Genomic DNA, 18,928 nt, shown 5'->3' with positions numbered 1-18,928 from the left:
AGTTCCCAGGCAACTCCTGGAACTATAGAATCCTGACCCCTCTTGCCAGATGCATGAAGCTGTGACAGGATTTCATCCAGAATTGGAACAGGGGAGACAGGAAGGCTCAGGGAAGGGACCCGTTCACTGGGCTTTCAGTGGACCGGCCTGGCCTTGGTAACTGAAGCACAGAGGAGCCTGGCCATGTCAGGCCATCCACTGGACAGGCCCGGAGGCAGCCGCACGCGTGGCTGTCTCTGCCCCTGACCAGGTGAGCTGGCGGGAGAGGCAGCTGGTGCAGAGCTGTCTCTGCCACCCAGTGGTGGAGGTGGGGCCGGGTCTAGTCTCCTTGCTGGGAGAGGACTCTCCCCAAATGCCAACCGCAGGCCCCACAGCAGGAGGCTCTGGGAGGGCCTGTCGGAGATGCTCCGCTCTCAGCGCCTTGCCTGCAGGTGCCTTATTGTGGAAGACTGGGCATGTGACACTCAATCCCTAAGACCATATCCCCCCACTTCTGTCATCCCCCACACTCACTCCCCTCAACAAATGATCCTGGCCTGTTAGAGGAAAGTGTATTTTCCATGCCAGGTTCTGGGGGAGATGAGAAGGAAAAAGGGCACTGTTAGTTTTTCTTTTTTTCTAGGGAAAAGATTGAATTTTAAGCCTAAAACACATGATGTGTATGTAATGAAAACAGCAGTCCTTAGAACATAAATGATGTTTTATTTTTAGGATTTTTCTTCCAGTTGCTAGATGGAAAAGCATTTGGATGGAAAGTATTTCTTCTGCTCTTTATTCTGATTTTTACCAGTAGTCTCCTTGTACAGCTTTCCTTCCATTTCGCAGGCTAGACTAGGAGCAAACCCCGTACACTTAACTCTTAGCGGTATGACAAGGAGAAGGTAGTTTCTGTAAATTGGCTTTGGTCACCTGCGTAGAAATTCAGCCCAGGGAAAGCAGCCAGAGTCCCCGCTTTGCGAGTCCGTTTGTTTTTTTGGCTAAATTTAAGAGTTTAAAAATAAGTTTTAAATATTTATTTAAAATAAAATTCAACTTTGGTTAATGAAGGGGAGGGCACTGGAAGTTGTGTTTCGAACTAACTGTGCTTCAGAGAAGTGCTTTCAGTTGTTTGCTCTATGGAACTAATGGATTTGGAATAATCTAAACAAGGTTTTTCATACAGTCCCCACGGGGACATGTCAAAGTTGAGAAACTGTAAAACACACAGAGCTAACCTTCCCGTTACAAATGCAGACCTGCTAAGCACTGTACTATCATCTTTACAGTTTAATACTAATTTTTATACTATCTGCTGCGCTAAATGTGTTTTTTGTCTGTCTTATTATATAAGAGCCTCATTTCTCTGGGCAATCTTGCTAAACCGGTCTCTTTAATATACTCTTACTTAGTTTGAAAGCCAAAATTAAATAAACCATACTGTAAGTCAATGACTCACCTATCCCTAATTTTTTAATTCTTTTCCTACTACTCTAAACATATTCACACACATACACACATGTGTACATATACATACACATACACATACACACATACAACACACATATACATACGTTCCCACATATATGCACACATACATATATACATGCATGCATGCATGCACATATACACACATGTACACACATACATAGACACATTTACATACACACTCCCACATATACACACACATACTTACACATACACACATACATACACACATATACATACACATGTATACACATACACACACACACACACACACACACACACACACACACACCACTCATATTTCCCATCAGGGATGAACCTCCCTCCCATCCAAGTTTATGCAACTTTTAAGAATCTCAACCAGAATTTAAGCCACAGCTCACTGGCCATGTTACTGTACCCAAGTTCTTTCCAACAGCTGATGAGCAACTGTCTCAAGGACCCCCTCATATGACACAAGTGTCCTCCCAGTGCCAAAGAGACCAGCCTGAGAAACAGCTGTAAAGAAGGAAGCGTGTGTTGTCTCCCAGCTCATCCCTTCCTTCCCATCCCCGCCTTCCCTAATAGCCTGTGGTGTCCTTGTCGTTCACTGCTACCCAGCACCCGGTCCTGAGAGGGACGCTCACAGACCTCCACCCTCTGGCCTACCAGCCCAAGCACCTCAGCCTACACAAGGTCATTCCTCCCTTCTTCTCCCTCAGCCACAGACCCCCTGGCTTTATGTGTCCTTCTCTTATAAACCTTCTTCTCAGCTGATACCCCACAAATAATAAGCAAATAATGAAGTACTCCACCCAAGGAGCAATTCTAATTCGAGAAGAGTTTTCCCATTTATTCCATTGCCCTCTGTTCCCCTCACCATCCTCATGCCCGTACTCACATACCTCTACCTTTGATTACTCAGTTCCCTCCTTCCTTTCCCTATGGCCACGTATTAAGCTTTTACCCATCCTTTAAGATTGCTAGAAATACCACCTCTACCTTGAAGCCTTCTGTGAACAGCCAGAGCAATCGTTCCCTCTTCTGAACTTTTAGGGAGCCTAATGAGCACTGTTTGTGAACATAGACCCACACTGCTTTGTAATACAGTTTTTTAATCATTCCTCTGAAGCAGGAGTCATTCCTTAGACACACGTGAATCCTGCATAATGTCCAGCACAGTGTTTTATATATAATCAATGCATATTAAATATGAATGGAATGAATACAGGAGACCAAAAAAAAAAAAAAAAGTACTCAGATGGTTATTTCTGAGTGTCCTTCTAGCCGGAAGGTAGGAACGAGATCTTATTAATCATTATATCCACACAGTGCTAGTAGCAGATGGAATCCTTCTGTAGTACGTATATAGTACGCACCCAGAGATGGTTTGCTGGACTCAGTCAGTCAGAGAGATGGGACTTGGGAGGGCGGTGTCACATTCTAGCACACGTTTTCCTCCGTTCTTGCAGGGGTGGCCTTGAGTCGGGGCAATCCTTGCTTGCTCTGCATTTTTGTTCAGGCCCCCATCACAGCTTAACCAGGGAATCTCCTTTCCCTAAACTCTGCTTCCTTCCCCAGTAACCTTCCCGGCATCTCTTTTCCGTCCAGCTCACACCCTGCTGATGTTTTAGGTCATCGGGGCATATGACGCTCTCTGTGGAGTGGCTGGAGGCGAATAACTGATGGCGGAATGTGAATGGCAGATGGGGCTTCTCTGATTTCTTCAGTATTCTCCGTGTCCGTCTGTCCGTCTTTCCTCCATGATTTGTTTTGCTTGTTTGTTTGCTTTTAGCTGAGCCAAGATGTAGGAAAATATGAACTTGTTTTTTGTAGAGAAAACAAAAAAAGGAACGATAGGCAAACACATTGATTCAGTTCAGCCCATTTTTGCTTCCATTTTTTTTATATTATAATGAAGTGTTCATTCTACCTACAAAATAGAAAAAAAATTGCTTTCTGTGTTTGAAAACAATTTTTAATTTCTGGGTTCGTGGCCTTTTGTCTCTTTCAAGGGTGGGGAGAAAAAGTCTAGGATCCCCATGTTTCATAAATGTCACCTGGAGGTCCAGCGTGTTTACAGTGTTCTCATGGCTCTTCATGGAATTAAGGAAAAAAACCAGGAATGTGGGAAGGAGTTCAAGACCTCAGGAAAACTCCCCCAAGCATAAGACAGCCCTGGGGAGATAGACACAGGGCACAGTGGGTCAGAGTAGGGTGGTAGCCGATTTTCCACCTCAAGGCCCCCCAGATCTCCGTGTCATGCAGCCTGAAGGACCCCGTCGGTGTGCCTCCTGGGTCTCTTCCACCATGAGCTGGGGAAACATCTGGGCCAGAGTGTCACTGTTCTTTGGGAATCTTTATAGTTTGGGAGTTCGTCCTCTGTAGTGTTTGAATAAAGGAACATTTTAAACCTCCCTAAGCCTCAGAACCCGCATCTGTAAAACGTGGACAATCAAGTACCTGCCCACAGATTACTTAATTTGGGAGCTGGCACATCACGTGGTCAACGAATGCTTTTGCTGCAGTACAAGTACCAGCGGCCTCCTGTCAGTCTGCAGACACTGCAGATGGGTCCACAGATGTGAGACTTCTTGCAAGCGATGCTGCGAAAGTGCTTGCTTGTAAAATATTTGTGTCCCAGCTTATTGAATCTGACTGTCAGGCACCTCGCTTTGACTTAAACCATGGTATATTTTTGGAACAATTCATCCTTTATTACCCTCCATTTCAGGAGCACTCAAGAATGGACTCAAGAATGGAAAGAATGTCCCGATTATGTCTCTGCTGGAGAAAACAGCTGTTACTTTAATTCATCTTATACCTCCATTTGGATACCCTACTGTATCAAGCTAACCAGCAATGGTGATACAGTGGATCAAAAATGTTTCTCTGTTGAGGAAATAGGTAAATCACAGGTTTGTGTTTTATTTGACATGGCTTTAGATTAAATAAGCAGGGAAACCCCAGTGTCCAAGTGTATTACTTTGCCATTGTAATCAAGGTGATGGAGGTCTACTTTATAGGGCATGAGACCAGCTAGTGAACAAGAGGGAGAAGGCAGGGGGAATGGAAGTTGACTCTAACATAAGACAACCTGGCAGTAAATGTTGTCAAGAAAAGAATGGGAGCCTTGCAGAGTCTTTTCCTTAAGGAGGTCTTTCAAGCTGGATTGTGTTCTTGGGTACCACCACAAGAGACAAACTCGGTGGACTCCTAAGATTCCTTCTTTACTAATTATTCAATATAATTATTGTATTCAGATCTGAAATATGCTGACCTTTGATTCCTATCATCGCTGTGATAAAAGCCTAGATCTTCTTTATCACAAAGCATAATAATTCTGGAATTTTATATTTATAAAACAGCCCCAAAATCGGTTTAAAGACATGTTTATAAGATCTCAAGACAAACACTGGAGATAATCAGAGTTCAATAAGCTAAATGAAAGATCTAGACAGATTATCCCTTGCCCATCGTGTGGACACAAGGGGAAATGAAACAAAACAAAATAAACAACTGTAATTGGAATATTTATGTTTATTTTATAATAGTGTAAACAGCAAAATATAAAGAATCAAAGAAGGACTTTGAGCAGCTGACGTTGGTGCCTCAGAATCTATCCACAAAAGTTAATCTGTTATAGAAATTGCTTGGAGTTTCTCTGAGACGTGCTGTCTTTACACGCTTGTGTGTGGTTTCCCAGGCATCAGCAGACTGAAAGAGGCTAAGAGAATGTGGCTAGAAGCTCCAGGCAGAAACAAATAAATCTGATAGCCTATCAGGGAGAAGAACAAGCCAAAAAGAGAACCCAACTGCATAACTTGGAAAGACTATTCAGTATATGCCTCAATATCAATAGACATAGCTGTTGAGTAGCTAAACGGGTTGAAGTAAGAATATGAGGTCAAGACCCATGTTCTAATCATGTCCCTGCTAGTAGCTACCCCCACTCATTTCCATGGCTGACTTTCACGGAGGGCCTGCCACACCCTGGATGCTGTGCTAGGTGTGGTGGCTACAGAATGAGTGAGATATGGTCAAGTAGGGGAGTCAGGTATATTAAATAAATAATTGCAGTACTGTGTCTTAAGTGCTGGACTCAAGGTGTGTGGAGAGCATAGTAAGCCCAGGTAGTGGCCAAAGGTACAATGATGACAGGGCCTGAGAGATGAAGAAGTGTTGCCCAGAAATGGTAGGCAGTTCAGTTAGTCCATAAAGCATCAGTGGGAGTTGCCAGGTATGCCAGATGGACTGTGTCTTCCCACAACTACAAGTTCCAAAAGTGACAAACTGCACAGAATATTGAAGGATTCAGGAGCAGTTAGGCAGGCCTGACTGATCAGCCAGAGAAATCGTAAGTGGTCTTGTATACCCCACAAAGGAATTTAGACTTTATCTTACTGCCAAGAGGTACATTTGAGGATGTTTAAGCAGGGAAATGACCTGAGGATAATAATAGTTAACTAATACTTACAAAGCCCTTACCTATGGGTCAGGTATAATAACCATGTGAGAGAGGTTCTATAATAATCCCCATTTCACAGATGATGACATTGAGGCTCAGAGCATTTAAAGGCTAACTCAAGGTCAAACAGCTAGTAGACAGAGCTGAGCTTTGAGCCTAGGCAACATAGCTCCAGAGTCCACGCTCTTAATCTCAAAGTTATCCAATGCCACCTGTTCTTACTAATGTCTCAGGGGAATCTGTCCTGCTGCAATGTAGAGGGTAGATCGGAGTAGCACAGACTAGAGATAGAGAGATTAGAAGACTTGGTGATAATCTGTGTGATAATTAAGGCATAAGATGGTGACAGGCAGTTACCACCATAGCAGGGAGGGAGGGACCTGGGGGCGGGGGGAGACCGCAAGGAATGAGGTGAGCCTCATAGATCTTAAGAAGACAGCCACAGGCCTCAGCTTCCTCACGCATTATGTGAGTATTCTGCTAATACCGCACAGGCTCATCTTTGGGTTTAAAGTACTGTATTATTAGACATTTGTTGTTCATTCATGCGTTCAGCAAATACTTACTGAGTCCCTTCCTTGGGCCAGGTGCATTTCTAGGTGCCAGGGGTGGAAAATGTCTGCCCTCATGGGATTTTATCCCAATGAGGGTGGCGAGAGACAATGCTCTGAGGAAAAATGATACAGGGAGGTAGGAGAGGAACGCAGGAGAAGTTGAAATTTTAGTAGAGTCATTAGACCCGGCTTCACTGAGTTAAGAAAAAACTGAGAGAACAATGTGTCCATCTGAGGGAAGGACCCTTCAACAAGAGGGCACAGCAAGGGTAAAGCTCCTGTGGTGGGAGCATACCCTTGCTCACTCAAGGAACGGTGCGGTGGGGAGAGGAGCTGGCACAGAGTGAGCAAAGACGGGCATGTAAGAGGCCACATCTGAGGGATCCGTAAGGCAAAGCTACAGCACCCCTGAAGCCATTGGATGACTTTGGCTTTCACCTGGAGTGAGAGAGGAAGCCTTGGGAGGGTTTGAAATGAGTGATGTGCTCTAACTCCAGTGTGAAAATAACCACCGTCCAAGTGTATTGAGGAGCGTATTGAGAATAGACTGGAGGAGGACAGAGACCCCAGGAGGAGACCACTTCGGAGGCTAATGCTGCAACATGGACAAAAAGGCATCATGGCAGGAGTGGGATGTGGAGGTGCAGGTGGTGAGCAGTGGTTGGACTCCAGGACCATCTTGAAAGTATAGCTGACAGAAGTGGGGGTGCTGAGAGAAAGATGTGTCAAGGAAGAGCTCACTCATTTCATCCTGAGCACCTGGAGGAAAGCAGGCACCATTAACAGAGAGAGGGAAGGTAACAGAGGAGCACATTCTGGGGAGAGGACCAGGGGCTGCCTAGGGATGTACTCAGTCTCAGGTGCTTTTGCAACCCAGAGGAGCTGTGGAGTAGAGCACGTGGCAGGATGTACAGAGGGAAGGGGGAGGTTATTATTATGCTTGTAACAGTGGTACAAGCCCTCTCAAAAGGGACCACGTTCCACATCTTCTATTTAAAGTAGAAAGGGGAGGGGCACCTGGGTGGCTCAGTCCTTAAGCGTCTGCCTTAGGCTCAGGGTGTGATCCCAAAGTCCTGGGATCGAGCCCCGCATCGGCCTCCCTGCTCCACTGGGAGCCTGCTTCTTCCTCTCCCACTCCCCCTGCTTGTGTTCCATCTCTCACTGGCTGTCTCTTTCTGTCAAATAAATAAATAAAATCTTTAAAATATAAATAAATAAATAAAGTAGAAAGGGGAGCTTTTAAGATGAAACATAAGTAATGAGTTGGAATTTTTCCATCAAAAACATTTTTATATTTTGGTCTCTTAAAGGGTTAAGCTTCAGTTATCAGAATTCCTCAGTCCCCAACAAATCCAGAAGGGCCAACCATTAGTGTCATGATTGTAGCCATATGCAGCTCAGCTATTTTGCAGATCCCTCCAATTTAATTTCCAAAATGTCATTATTAGTCATATTTGGATTCCCTATTTTTTAAAGTTGTGTCCACTCTACAGGGGCCAATATCATGCTCCTTCAGAGTAAGGTCTGTTTTCACTCTGGTTGAATGCAAAAGCTTTCCCTTCTGGCCACCGGGTTTTAATGGCCAGTTATAGCTCCTCACACTTATATTTGTAGGCGATTCTCTGGCCAACCCTAGGGATCCAGACTGCAACACTCCAGGTGACCTGCTACAAACAGTAGAAAAGAAAGTAAATTTTACTCTGTATCTGCAAGTGACTTTTGAAAACCTCAGTACTGAGACCCAAAGAGGAATAATTTATTGGGAACTATCTAGAATGTAAATTCAGATAGAGTTCCTCGCTTTGGAATCCATATTTCTCTTTATCGGTCTTTGGGAAATTGTAGTCTTTGCAGTCCTGATAAGCAGAGTACAGCTGATTTACCAGAGAATGTACAGTATGTCAACAGAAACCAAGCAAAACACTATTTCAGATTGTTCATGTGCGGTTAAATAAGAGACAGACAACCCTGACTCATCACCATTTGAGAGAAGAGTACAATGCCTTCCTTCTTATGTCTGAAAAAAATCATCACACGTGGAAGACAACAAGCTAAGGAGCATTAGCGGAGTGTTTGGAAGGATTGTTCTAGTAGCAATACAGAAATTAATAAGATCCTTGCCCTAGGTAATAAACAATTTGGAATAAAAAAGATTTCTGTATCCCTAGTTCCAAAAACAGCCACATGTTTAAATACTCTAGGTCTTTGTGACTCTGTTCCTCACTTTTGAGTTACGATGAATTCTGTGGCCAGAATCCCAAAGCATTAATCCTATCAGGGCTAAAAGAAATGTAAGACATGGCAGATCCTCAAGAAAAATTTTAGATCAGATTTTAAACTTGAAAAGGAATTTTTTGTAGGGGTTTTCTTCAAAGTTAAAAACAGATTATACTCAAGTCAAAAAAAAAATGATACTCTCTTATACAATGATACAATGAGAGTGTAATAAGAATATTAGAAGAATTAAGGGTATGAATTAAAACATGCATAAAGTAATTGGTCTCTTCAGAAAAAAGCACTCCATTAAATCAAGCTGTACCTGTCTCTCTGGGCACTAACTCTCTGTCAAAATGCACAGTGCAACCAGACCCACCCATCGGCCTCAACTGGACTTTACTGAACATCAGTTTAACGGGGATTCATGCGGATATCCAAGTGAGATGGGAACCACCGCCCAACGCAGATGTTCAGAAGGGTTGGATAGTCCTGGAGTATGAACTGCAATACAAAGAAGTAAACGAGTCCCAGTGGAAAATGGTAAGATATCATTATATATCACACTTAAAAATGCGTTGCCTTTTCTTCTTTTTTATCAGCAATACTTCTCTCGTTTACAGTTAGATTTCCTTTTGACCTAATTCCACATGCTCGTCTATAGACTCCATATTTTCTTATTTGAGGAAAACAGACATCATCAGTAAATATCATCATGGAGCTTCTATGGAAGCCTGAGGAAGGAAAGAAAACTATCTCCCCAGTCATCCTAAGTGTCCTGTTTAACTTTTGAACAAAGTTGTATACTCTAGCTACTTAAGCTATTTTTGGGGATGTGGCTAAACATGGGAAGAGTCACGATCAGGTCAATAGTGAGCTATGGCTATTCTCCCATGATTTTAGTTGCTACTGCTTACAAGAACCCCCCCATTAAAGTCAGTTCATAGGTGACTCCAGGAGGAAAACAGAGGAAGGGAGTTTGTCCCCTAGAGGTTTCAGAAGGATGTTTTGTTACATACCTCAGGGAAGAATCGAGCTAAGAGGTTTTTATGTAGTCGAGTGGCATGGTGATGGTTGACCTCTGAACTCCTTACCTCCTTGACAAATATGTGGGAACTAGACACTTAGATAAGTTCCACATGGCACACAACACAGAGAAAAACAGGATTATCTTGCTGCTCCCAATATAACTAATTCTAAATCAGTCTAACCACAGAATCGTAGCCCTGGCCAAGCCAAGTGGTTTCTGGCCAATCAGCATGTCGTGCCCCTGGCCTGGCAGATTCACTCCCAGAATTTTGAGACAACAGACCGTTCAGGGATCTGCTGAAAAGGAAGCCAATTTTGTCATTAAAGTTAAGTTCGAGCAGCTGTGAACAGTTAAATACTGGGCTTTGAGGTGCTGTTTTCAGCATCACTTTAATTTAGATATCTGTTCCATTAACTTGGTGCAAAAAAGCCCAGTTGGTTGCTGAGTCAAGCAAGACTTTCTAAACTCAAGTTTCAGTCAAACATTTACTCAGCAACCAGATATTGAAATAACTACTGTGCACAAGGCACCGTACTAGGTGCTCCAGGGAGCAGTTCTCAGAGTGTGCACTGGTGGAACCCCTGAGGGTCCCTGAGATCCTTTTGGGGAGTCCACAAGGTCAAGAGTGTTTTCATACTAATACTGAAATGTTATTTCCCTGTTTTCACCGGGTTGAGATCTGTAGTGATGGTGCAAAAGCAACGGTGGGGACACTGCTGCCCGCTGAGTGCCATCAAGGCAGTCATTCCAAACCGCACTGACTGTCACCACACTCGCCAGCCCCCCCGACCATGCGCGTACGGTAACGGGGGGAAGGCCAGCCTCACACAAGAATGGTCTTGATGAAGCTGTACATTTTATTAATTTCATTAAATCTCAACCTTTGATGATGCAGCTTTTTAATATCCCACGTGACACATGTCGAGGACACATAGCGTGCTCGTGCGGCGTCCTGAGCTGCCGACGGTTGTCTTGATAAGGCACTCGCGTGGCTGGGTTGCCGGCTGCACCAGCTGCTTTTTTGCACGGAACACCATTTTTACTTGAAAGAACAACTGATAAACTAATGGATGGTTATTCGTAGTGAAGTTGGCAAGGATTTGGCAAACATTTCTTGAAAAAGAAGGAAGTGGGCTTATCAGTCCAAGAAAAACGGTCGACAGCAGTTTTACCAATGAAACTTGAGCTTTCAAAGGAAAATTCGAATTTTGGAAAACTTGCGTCTGATCTGCAGCAATGAGCTGGAGAGCTTTCCCAGTCTTTGAAGACTTTCCTGATGAGATCGATTAGCTACAGTGATTTTTTATATTGTATAATAAAAATGTGTGAACATTTAGAAAGTTTGCATAACTCAATGAGCCAATAGTTTCCAAGTGACAAATACGTGATGTAACCAGAATCATGTGTGGGGAAATGATCCATTCAAAATGCTAGGTGGAAAGGTGGATTTTAATGTAGCACGGTAGGAAAGATACATTGGCACAGCTTCAGATCCCAAGTTACAACTAACCTTTAAGTAACTACCATGCTTACCATCCTAGTTTGATCCATAATCCTATCTGACTGGATTAATACAGCATCTCCCGAGCAGGTCTTATGTCTCTGGTTTTTGACACGTCTGATCCATTCTTCACTCTGGAGCCAGAGTAATCAATCTGAAACACACTCCCTTGCTTAAAGTTCTTTTCATAGACACTCAAAAATATGCACGCACTTAAATCCACTTTTTACTTGTATGATCCTGTGAGTCTTGACAGGTCCATAGAGCTTGGTAACTACCATCACAATCGGAATACAGAACAACTATTCATAACCTTCAAAAAATTTCCTCATGCTGTCCCTTTGTAGTCAGATCCTCCCCCAAACCGAACCCTTGGCAGCCACTGATCTGCTCATCTCTGTAGTTTTGCCTTTTCCAGGAGTCATTGGAATGGAATGATGTAATAAGTAACCTTTGACTCTGGCTCCTTCACTCTCATAATGCATATGAGGTTCCTATTGCTGAATGTAACATTCCTTTTTATCGCTGAGAGTGTTTCATCATACTGTAGAACTGGTCAGGCTCACTCTTTCTGTTTCACATGGTAGTTGTATTTTTAAAAAAAATCCATTTGGTGGAAGCTAGTTGAAAAATGGAAAGGACCAGATGAATGTCAACACACGAGGGCACTTAGCACAGCGGTTCCACCCTGACCTCATTACCGCATTCCACACTTGGACATAGCCACTGGGATGCCTCAGTGGCATCTCAAAAAAGCAACGTGTTCAGACCTCCTCCTACTTCCCTCGTCTCCCTCATCTCAGTAAATGACAACATGTTCATACGGTTGTTCAAATTTAATCCAGAATACTGTCCTGACATCTATTAGTATCTTACTCTTACTCCTTATATCCAAATAATCACCAATTCCTATTAATTCATGCTCTGAATTATATCATGAACTGGTGTCGTTGTCGCGGCTTTTCTGGATCACCTCAGCGGCCTCCTATGTGATGTCTCTGTCCCCACTCCTTCCCCCACTCTGAACCGCTTTCCATGGAACAGTGTGATCTTTGCAAAATTCATAGATTTCTGAGATGTCTATCTATAGACATGTCTATAAGCAAATATTTTCCTATTTTTTTATCCAATAGAAGGTCACAATTCTGAACTATCCCCAGTACTGAATTTTTCTCTAGGCAGTCATATTTAATACTGTAGGGCAAGAAGTGCCAATGGGCACTTTTTCAAAATTAACATGTCTTAGAAACTTAAAAAAAACTACCACCTGTTGAGTTTTGGTATCAGTGTTGAAGAAGACTATCCCCATGGGCGCCTGACTGGCTCAGTCAGCAGAGGATGTGACTCTTGATCTCGGGGTTGTAAGTTCGAGCCCCACATTGAGTATGGAGATTACTTAAAAATAAAATCTTTTTAAAAGGAAGAAGAATATTCACAATTATCTGAAAAGGCTATTAAAATATCCCACCTTTTCTTCACTATATATCTGTGTGAAACCAGATTCTATTCAATGCCCTTCAACCAAAACAACACAACAGATTTAATGCAAATTTAATACAGAAGCAGATGTGGCTCCTTTCCTCCACCATCACAGTGTGTGTGGTTGATTATTCCTCACCATGTCGTCTCACAAGACTTTCAGGATCAAGTGATTCCTGGCCAAGAAACAAAAGCGGAATCATCCCATTCCCTAGTGGATTTGGATGAGTATTGGTAAAATCAGGTACGACTCCAGGAGGAGGCATTGGAGGAGAACCAAGCTGTGTCTCTAAGGGATCGCACCTGAGACGGCACACATATTAATGCCGGATGAAGGGAGGTGTTCCTATCCTATTACTCTGTAAACATCACTACTGCCTGAACGATAGACATGTTTTATCCGGGAAATGATTTTTCTCTGTTAGTATGCTTCTGCCATGGTCAGCTGGTTCAGTAATAAATATGTGAGAACTTTGGTTAGGAAAAAAAAAAATACAGAAGCAGATGTAAAAATACAGCCATCTTGTATTATATCAGCCATTTTAGAGAGACTTGCCAAAATGTAAAAATGTAAAACAGTGTCACTTTTCTCGCAAAATTATATGTTGTTTTGGAGAATACAGTAATTTTTTTAAATTAATATTACTTTAATTTTAAAATTTAAAAGTTTGTTTCAATTTCTAAATGGTAAATATTTGATAAGCATAACCCAAATAAACCAAAATCTTTAGGCTTCTCAGTAATTTTTAAGGGTATAAAGGAGTCCTGAAACAAAAAGTTTGACCATCCAGGAAAAGCAATGATGTGAATCCAAACGTTACTGATCAGAGTTTCAACCCTGAGAGTCCAGTGATCTAGCTGGATTTCGGTTGACGCACAGGTACGAAGCTCGCACCCTGAGCCAGGTCCGTGGGAGCATGGGGCTCAGTCGATTGACCATTCAGGTCTGCATCCCAGCTTGGCTTTGTCGCACTTTTTATCGCATCTATGCTAAATCTCATTAAATAGTCCAAAGGGTCAGTTAACTTTTACTTCACTTAACTTTTATAGGTGAAGTTACGTCCTCATGGCATTTACAAGGTTTTCAGAGTTGTCATGAATACCAAGAGTCTATCTGTAAGAATTGACCTCTGCTGAAGACGTTTACAATCTAATTGGTTATGAGCACAAGTGCCGCAAGCTTAAAAACAAGTGAGGTTGGAAAGTAGAGGGGAGAAAGCTAGTGTGTGTTGCTTGGATCAGGAATCCAGGTTACCACTGACAATGTGGAATTTTATATTATTGTGCCTTTTTTAATTAAATACATTTTGAATAGAAAAGTGATACTAATGATGACGTAGTTGTTTACAACTATTTTCCTGCTAAATCAGGTTAAGAATTTATTGTTTTTTAAAGAAGTAATGGGTGACAAAGAATTATCCACATCGTAGGGGCCATCTCCTGAGCACCCACTGTATACCCGGTATTGTGCTGGGCTTTGGAAATGCAAAGATAATGAAGGCATTGTTTGCTCCAGGGAATTTGCAGTGTAATACAGAAGCGTGAGCAGTGTAATACAGGTACAAAAAGTAATCTAAGATGTGACTATCTGTCAGGATGGAGTAGGAAAAAGTGCCAAGAACAACATCTTAGAATATCAACAATCCTTGCACTGAGGATCGGCTGAGAATAGGCCACCCTCAAAGGCAGGTGGCAGGGTTCAATGCAGGTGGTAGGAGCCATGTACATAAAATCGGGTTTGGTGTGGGTGTTTTGGAGGGTTGAGGGAAGATAAAGAGGGGGCCAGAGATCAAATCACGGAGGGCCTCTTTTTGGTTTTGTTTTTAGTGAAATCTGTAATGAAATAATATTGGTTACAATAACAGAGAAATTAGGGCTTCAAAACTGGACACGTACGTTTTAAAAAATATTTTCGGCAAACCAGTAGGATAAATTTAAAATTCAGAATCTTGCCTTTATAAAAGCATTATAGGCATGCAAATACATCATATGTTAAGAAGCTTCAGGGGTGCTTGGGTGGTGCAGTCAGTTATGCAGTGACTCTTGGTTTCGGCCCAGGTCATGATCTCAGGGTTGTGAGATCAAATCCCATGTCGGGCTCCATGCTCAGCACAGAGTCCGCTAGGGTTTCTCTCTCTCCCTCTGCACCTCCCTGCCTCCCCACATGAGCTCGCTCATGCACATGGACTCTCTCTCTCGCTCTAAAATAAATAAATCTTTTTTTTTAAAGACACTTCAATAAAAGATACAAACTAACCATCCCATGTTCATATGGGAAAAAATAGGGACCTTGTGAGTAGAAACTTATGAGGTGAAAGGAAATTTATTTTAGAAGCTACAGGCCCAGCTCTGACTTAATAAAACAAATTATGAGAATCTTTTTAGTGTGAAAACTCTGTGCTGTTGAAAATATAAGTAAGTGTTGGTAGTTTTCTGTACATGGGAGCAAGGTGTTCTATCTGAAAGCATATGGAAAACCCGTATTGAATACCTGCTTTGAGTATTTGACTTGAAGGAAAACACTATCGTTAGTTAGGCCTACCTCTTTCATAGCCTTATGTCTTAAAGGTCTAATAGCCGTACTACCCTTCCCCTGGAAGGTAAAAGAATTTCCTGACCTTAAGAGTTGGGGGACCTTGATTTTTATTACCAAGGACTCGAGTGACATTTTTTTGCAAATTTTGAATGGCAAACCATTTGAGGTAACTTTAAGCCCTCTAGCATAAGCAGAATAGGTATGTAGTTGCTTCTAATAGAATAATTTAGACAATTATGGCTTTTCTAGAACACTTTCCAACTCTGTGATCTTATGAATGACTACCCAGAATTTCCAAAGAACAAGCTGTACATGTGTGTGTATATTTGACTATGATTTGTTTTGGTGTGGAAATATGGGGGTTTTTTTCTGTTCTTATGCCTTCATACAAGACTATAATATCCCAAAGGGTAAGCAACATATCCGTAATTTTCTTTATAGTTCCACCATTCTCCATAATAATTCTATTATGCTTTGATTATATAGAATATCTGACGGCCTAGTACAAAGATATAGCTTCATTTCTTTAAACAAGTCTATTGTATCTTTGGGTATATACCAAAATAACTTTGAGGACTGTGATTCATGAAACAGAATGCTTCTTTACAAAGTTATTTGCCTTGATCTTCCTTTAAGAAGCAAACTCCTCCAGTGCATTTTATTTTTTTCTTATTAGAGCCTTTTATTCTGAATTTGTTGGTACTTCAAGAAAAGGTCTTTGCCCATAATTCACTGTGCCCCGAACTTATGACACCAACTTGTATTTGGCCAATTAAGAACATGGCCAAACTGCATTCTTAGATCTATTCAGCTAATAAGTGGCGCTTTACTGATGGTTTCTTTCATATAATATTTAACGAGAACTCCTAAGTTGCATTGATTATGCCCCAAGAGATGAGAGACTGATGGTAATTCAGGTGAGCAACTGGAAAGATTCATCAGCTTCCTGTCCCGCTCTAGCCAGATTTTCTGGAAAACCTTGGGAAATGACTGAAATTCCCCACCAATCTGAGACTGCAGATGAGTTTTTACAGCATAAACTGGGAAAAACAAGATTCCCAACATGGCACCCGACAGACCTCTATAGATAAAATCATTGTCAAATGAGTGCTGTGAGTCATTGGGGTAGGCAGATGCTCCTTAATGGGACCTCGAAGGCCAAAGAAAAGACATTGCTGAATCCATTACAAAAAAGAACAGGTACCAAACCTCTATAATACTCTCCCATTCCATAGCATCTGAGTGCCTTGAAAGCCTGGTGTTTGTAAATTTATCATGATGCTTGTGGTCTTGAAGCAATGTCTGAACTCTTTACAATGGAATGAGAATTGCTTCTGTTGTCCCTGCAAGTACTGAGGTCGCACTAGGGGTCGCTGACTCAGCGGTGCTGATGGATGCGCTTTCAGAGAAAACGAGGTAAGCCCTCGTACAGACCAAATCTAGGTGCCAGTGTAGGTGCATTCTGCATCAGTGGGGGAACGATTCCGCAGTACAAGTTTTGAAAGCCATCCCTCCTCAACTGAAGCACTGTGTCCCAGATTTTGATTCCATACAGCTGCCGAAAAGAGCACCTTCTGAGTGGGAAATGTGATCGCTGCATTGTCGAAAGCTGCACAGCAGCCACACGAATCATGCTTCGTTTCACCAACATTTGCAATAGGAGGTGGTAGATCTTGTTTTAAAGATGTTAGGATGGGCGGCCTCTTTTCAGGAGCTTCTGAATCCACCATGTTACTTAAGAGCTTTCCTCTTCACGAAGGATATTTTCAACCTGTAACACCATCTGGGCCTGGTGTTTCGGGGGGGATGGTAGTTTTTTGATAACTTTCTCAATTTCTTCCATTGTTACTGGTCTGTGAGGCTCTTTCTTCTGTAGCCGATTTTGGTATGGGACTTCCTGAAATATCCAGGTTCCATGACCGTCTTGCCACAGAAAGAAAACTAAAATAGCCAACGGCAGCCATCTTTCCGCTAGATCATGCCATTGCAGCGCCCAGGCCGGTGAGGCGGCAAGTAGGGGCTGTGCAGGAGCTGACCGTGACCAACACCCAACACCTCCCAAATGCATTTTAAAATATTATCTACTTAACAGAAATTCATTTTGAATACAAATGTAGAAACACCTTCATAGAGTTCATTGCATCGAGTTGTCTCACTAACCAATCAGCTTTGTATTTTGTCTTGAAAGATGGACCCTGTATTGTCAACATCAGTTCCAGTTTACTCATTGAGACTGGATAAGGAATATGAAGTGCGTGTGAGATCCAGACAACGAAATTCTGAAAAATATGGCGAGTTCAGTGAAGTGCTCTATGTAGCACTTCCTCAGATGAGTCCATTTGCATGTGAAGAAGGTAAAAGATTTAAAATGGCAGCCAACATGGCTTTTGTCAATAGAGTAATACATTGCCTCCATTGTCAAGGTGGTGTTCAGATCATGACCCATTAGCATCAAATGTCAGGGCGAGAGACCTCAAGCTCACTCTTTTTAACAAATATTATTCATTACAAAAGTGGAAGGAGAACTTAGTCTGTGATGATTCAGTTCAGGAGCTGTCCGGAGGTAGATGTAAGTTACAGAGGGGAAGAGGCACTAAGATATCGATGGGGGATAACTCTGGATATCAGAATTTCAGATGATTCTTTTCTTTATACATGTCTATATTTCTAAAGATTTCTATAATGAGTTTGTTTCTCATTTATAGTCAGAAAAAAATGCTTTTCAAATGCATAGTGAAGAAATACCAGATGCATATGGATGGATGGATATGTGACATCTAAGAGAAAGCCTAATATTGTATCAGCATAGGTAGTCAATGGCAGCTGCTTATTGGTTTTAGAAAGGTTAGGTATGGCCTTTACCTGGAGACAGCCTTTATAAGTAGCATGCTAGTTATGTGCCAGAATGACATGGAATATTTGAAGGCCCTATGTAAGAAAAATACAAAGACAATTCAAGTTCGAAGAATTTAGAGTAAAAGAATTAGAACTTTTGATACAGAAATACGGAAGTCTGCTTAACAATGAAGAGTAAGTATATAAAGTTATCCCTCCCACATGGGTATTAGCTGCAGTGCCTCTACAATGAAGCACAGACGGTTTACAGGGCTATGTATGAGGAGCTGAGGCTTGCTGATGAAACAGTCCCAAGCTGTAGAGAAATTAAATTTCTATTTCTGCACTGACGCTACAGGCAAAACCCATGATACTAGAGAGCACTTAAATGAAAATGCCTGTAGCACCATTTTTTCCAAGTTCTAGTTAACAGGCTTGTTCTTTTAAACAATATTTGATATAATGAAATTCTAATTTAAAAGTACATTTGCAGGGTGCCTGGGTAGCTCAGAGGGCTAAGCGTCTGCCTTCAGCTCAGGTCATAATCTCAGGGTCCTGGGATCGAGTCCCAAGTTGGGCTCCCTGCTCAGCAGAGTCTGCTTCTCCCTCTCCCTCTACCCCTCCCTCCACTTGTGCTCTGTCTCTCAAATAAATAAATAAAACCTTTAAACATTTGCCACTCACCCTTTAAGCTTATTGTGATGCCATTTAATTCAATTAAGCATAGATCTTTTAACTGGTGCTTCCTTACATGTTTTTTAAAAAAAAAAAAAAAAAGTTCAGGGCGCCTGGTTGGTTCAATCAGTTAAGTGTCTATCTACCTTTGGCTTAGGTCATGATCCCAGGGTCCTGGGATTGAGCCCAAAAT

General features: G+C 42.1%; 1 protein-coding gene and 2 pseudogenes across 6 annotated transcripts in view; 2 read left to right on the top strand and 1 right to left on the bottom strand.

Moving 5' to 3' along the window:
* Window positions 1-18,928, top strand: part of GHR (growth hormone receptor) — a 271,175-nt gene that overhangs the window by 242,326 nt on the left and 9,921 nt on the right. For all 6 annotated transcript variants that reach the window (XM_019802257.2, XM_034655621.1, XM_019802258.2 and 3 more), the window contains 3 exon segments: window positions 4,178-4,350; window positions 9,044-9,222; window positions 17,414-17,579. In XM_019802257.2, the coding sequence (XP_019657816.2) occupies window positions 4,178-4,350; window positions 9,044-9,222; window positions 17,414-17,579 (518 nt within the window).
* Window positions 9,229-13,272, top strand: LOC117801586 (annotated as a pseudogene).
* Window positions 16,068-17,130, bottom strand: LOC100472769 (annotated as a pseudogene).

This window comes from Ailuropoda melanoleuca, chromosome 3 (assembly GCF_002007445.2).
Source record: "Ailuropoda melanoleuca isolate Jingjing chromosome 3, ASM200744v2, whole genome shotgun sequence".
NCBI classification, from domain to species: domain Eukaryota; kingdom Metazoa; phylum Chordata; class Mammalia; order Carnivora; family Ursidae; genus Ailuropoda; species Ailuropoda melanoleuca.
Note: the sequence above shows the minus strand (reverse complement) of the source record. Positions and strands in the feature narration are given on the sequence as shown.